Source organism: Limulus polyphemus, unplaced genomic scaffold (assembly GCF_000517525.1).
Source record: "Limulus polyphemus unplaced genomic scaffold, Limulus_polyphemus-2.1.2 Scaffold6654, whole genome shotgun sequence".
In the NCBI taxonomy this organism is placed as follows: Eukaryota; Metazoa; Arthropoda; class Merostomata; order Xiphosura; family Limulidae; genus Limulus; species Limulus polyphemus.
In genome coordinates, this window is record NW_013672264.1 from 41,980 (window position 1) to 44,778 (window position 2,799).

Here is a 2,799-nt window from a genome sequence, read left to right on the forward strand (position 1 = left end):
GAACATTCAGCCTTGATAATGGAGGAAGAACGCATTCGAAACTCGTTGGCCAACTCATCACTAGCTACAACTTTTACCCGTTGTTCTAACAACGTTAAGACGGCTTATCGACTTCTTGAGAAGAATTCTAAGAAGAAAGTAAACCTACAAACATTGGTCTTGTTTAACCAAATCTGCCTAATGTATTTGTATAAACACAACAGTTTAAGGCCATTCTAATACACAATATGATCTTGGTTTTGAATTATTTAGTTGAATGAACTATAAAGGAAGTTCAATTACTCAATCTACAATTAGTTTTATCATGTTACTGAATGTATTTGACAAATAAACAGAAACAAAAGGAAGTGAATTTTAATCAGAAAGAAACCACAGACTTGTACATATGTGTAACTTACCTGCAAGTTATCTGTTTGAGCTAATAACTGTTAAACCAGGCAGCGGTTTTAAGAACTACAATAAAGTTTCATTATCAAGATGCTAGTTGTTAAGTTAATATCTAAAAGGAAATGGTGGGCCTCGCATCAAATTTATTGTAAAAAAAAATCACATCTGATTGTTTTCTGTTTTCGACCTAGCTCTATTCAAGTAAAAAAATAATAATAATAATAATATGTACTATTCACTTATGTTTTTCTTTATTTAATTTTAAGCAATATAAGATGCTGAAAACATGCAAAAACATATTTCAAGTTGGCTTTTAGATTTCAGATATAAAAATAGGAAAGAGTTACAGTTAAAAAGGAGATTTCTTGGCTGAAGCCAAGTTAACTCACACATTCCACTATCTCTGTGGAATTCCTACCTTTACTCTGGTTACAGAACAGCTCACACGCCTCTATCACTATGACTTGAAGCTTGCCAAGTGGGCATCTACGACGAACTACAGGAAAATGGAGTAACATAATAGGAAAAAACAAAACAAAAAACCATTTTTAAGAGAACCAGTGACCATTCATGCATAAGTAAGAAGTTCATGCAAATCACAGAAGTTTGAGTGATATCAGGAAAAAATCTAAATATTAGTAAGCTCCGTTGCTCAGCAAAAAAAATAGAGGTGTTCATGCTGAAATAAACTCATGTAATTTGAAGAACAGGATAAGTTTAAACTCAAATTCTAGGCTGAAACAGAAGAGAAAGAAAAGCAGCAGTGGTTTATAGGGCAATCTTCCCACTGAAATGAAAGTTTCTATTAGTTTTCTCAGAGAAACTCTTTCAAGATTTCCAATTAAGAAACTAGATGCTGTTGCATAAGTTTCTCATCTTATTGTGCTATAAGGAAGTCAAAGATAATTTTAGAGCAATGGATAGTGTAAGTCACTCTATCAAGGACAATTCCTGGGCACTTCATAACTATTGGTATTTTTCAGTCCTGAGGGAAGGAAGTTTTAATTATGTCAAAGATTTCCTGATCTGTTGTCAAATCTTACCATTTATGGAACGAGCCTTCAGTTTCATTCCTTCCATTACTACAACCAGGAGGCGCCCTACACCTGCTGTTTGTTGAGATTTCACTGATTGAATGAAAGAACATGAACCAATTTTCTGATGAATACTAATAAGAATTTTATATTTACCTTTAACTAGCAGAAAAAATACTTTTAAATAAGATTTACCCACCATCTTTTTAGGCAAAAACCAGACAATCACACAAATATTGAAAAGTATTAAACAGTAAAAGATTACTTAAAATACTGGGTCAAGTTAAAAGATAATGAGGAAAAAACTTGTTGATTAAACTAAATGATAAAGTTTTATGTCTGTGCACATTGTTTTGCTTTGAACATTTTAAATCCATGGCACATGATAATGTAAATGTTGTTTTATTTAATTCTAATTAGTTACAAAAGTTGAGATTTAACTCCATGTGACATGAACTGGGAATATTATTTTCTGTACATCTAATTATTTAAGAGATATACAGAATGCTTAATACTACATTATCAGGTATAAAAATATCTTCTAATATCAAATTTTGAAAATTTCATTTTCAAAAATTCCTATTTTTTTAAAATTAATGTTTCTAATATCTATTTATTACCACTTTATTCAATAAGCAACGTTCCTATTTAAGATATTAATAAGTATTTTGAAATACTGCCTTAATAATTAATTAACATGTTTCGGATTATAGTTGCATGGATATTGTTCTTCTTAGGTGACATTAAGAACTAAAAAGGGTTGATCATGACTACTCTTCAGTAAAGTTAAAGTTATTGTTCTTCTTAAGTGACAATAAGAACTAAAAATGGTTGATCATGACTACTCTTCAGTAAAGTTAAAATTATTGTTCTCCTTAGGTGACAATAAGAACTAAAAACGGTTGATCATGACTACTCTTCAGTAATGACTACACTTCAGTAAAGTTAAAGTTACTGTTCTCCTTAGGTGACAATAAGAACTAAAAAGGGTTGATCATGACTACTCTTCAGTAAAGTTAAAGTTATTGTAACTCCTTAGGTGACAATAAGAACTAAAAAGGGTTGATCATGACTACTCTTCAGTAAAGTTAAAGTTATTGTTCTCCTTTGGTGAAAATAAAAACTAAAAAGGGTTGATCAATACTACTCTTCAGCAAAGTTAAAGTTATTGTTCTCCTTAGGTGACATTAAGAACTAAAAAGGGTTAATCAATACTACTCTTCAGCAAAGTTAAAGTTATTGTTCTCCTTATGTGAAAATAAGAACTAAAAGGGTTGATCATGACTACTCTTCAGTAAAGTTAAAGTTATTGTTCTCCTTAGGTGACAATAAGAACTAAAAATGGTTGATCATGACTACTCTTCAGTAAAGTTAAAGT

The 2,799-nt window shown here is 30.8% G+C and overlaps 1 protein-coding gene across 2 annotated transcripts in view; it reads right to left on the minus strand.

The window, feature by feature from the left end:
* The window catches only part of LOC106473936 (intersectin-1-like), a 33,369-nt gene extending 31,850 nt beyond the window's left edge, over positions 1-1,519 (minus strand). Inside the window, exons 1-2 of one of the 2 annotated variants that reach the window (XM_013934625.2) lie at positions 1,431-1,519; positions 806-883 (exon numbers count right to left, since the gene is read on the minus strand). In XM_013934625.2, coding sequence (XP_013790079.1) covers positions 806-883; positions 1,431-1,467 — 115 coding nt within the window. In that variant the 5' untranslated portion in view covers positions 1,468-1,519. The remainder of the gene's footprint in view (positions 1-805; positions 884-1,430) is intronic. The other variant, XM_022402328.1, reaches the window with a different exon arrangement.
* Positions 1,520-2,799: the final 1,280 nt, after the last annotated feature.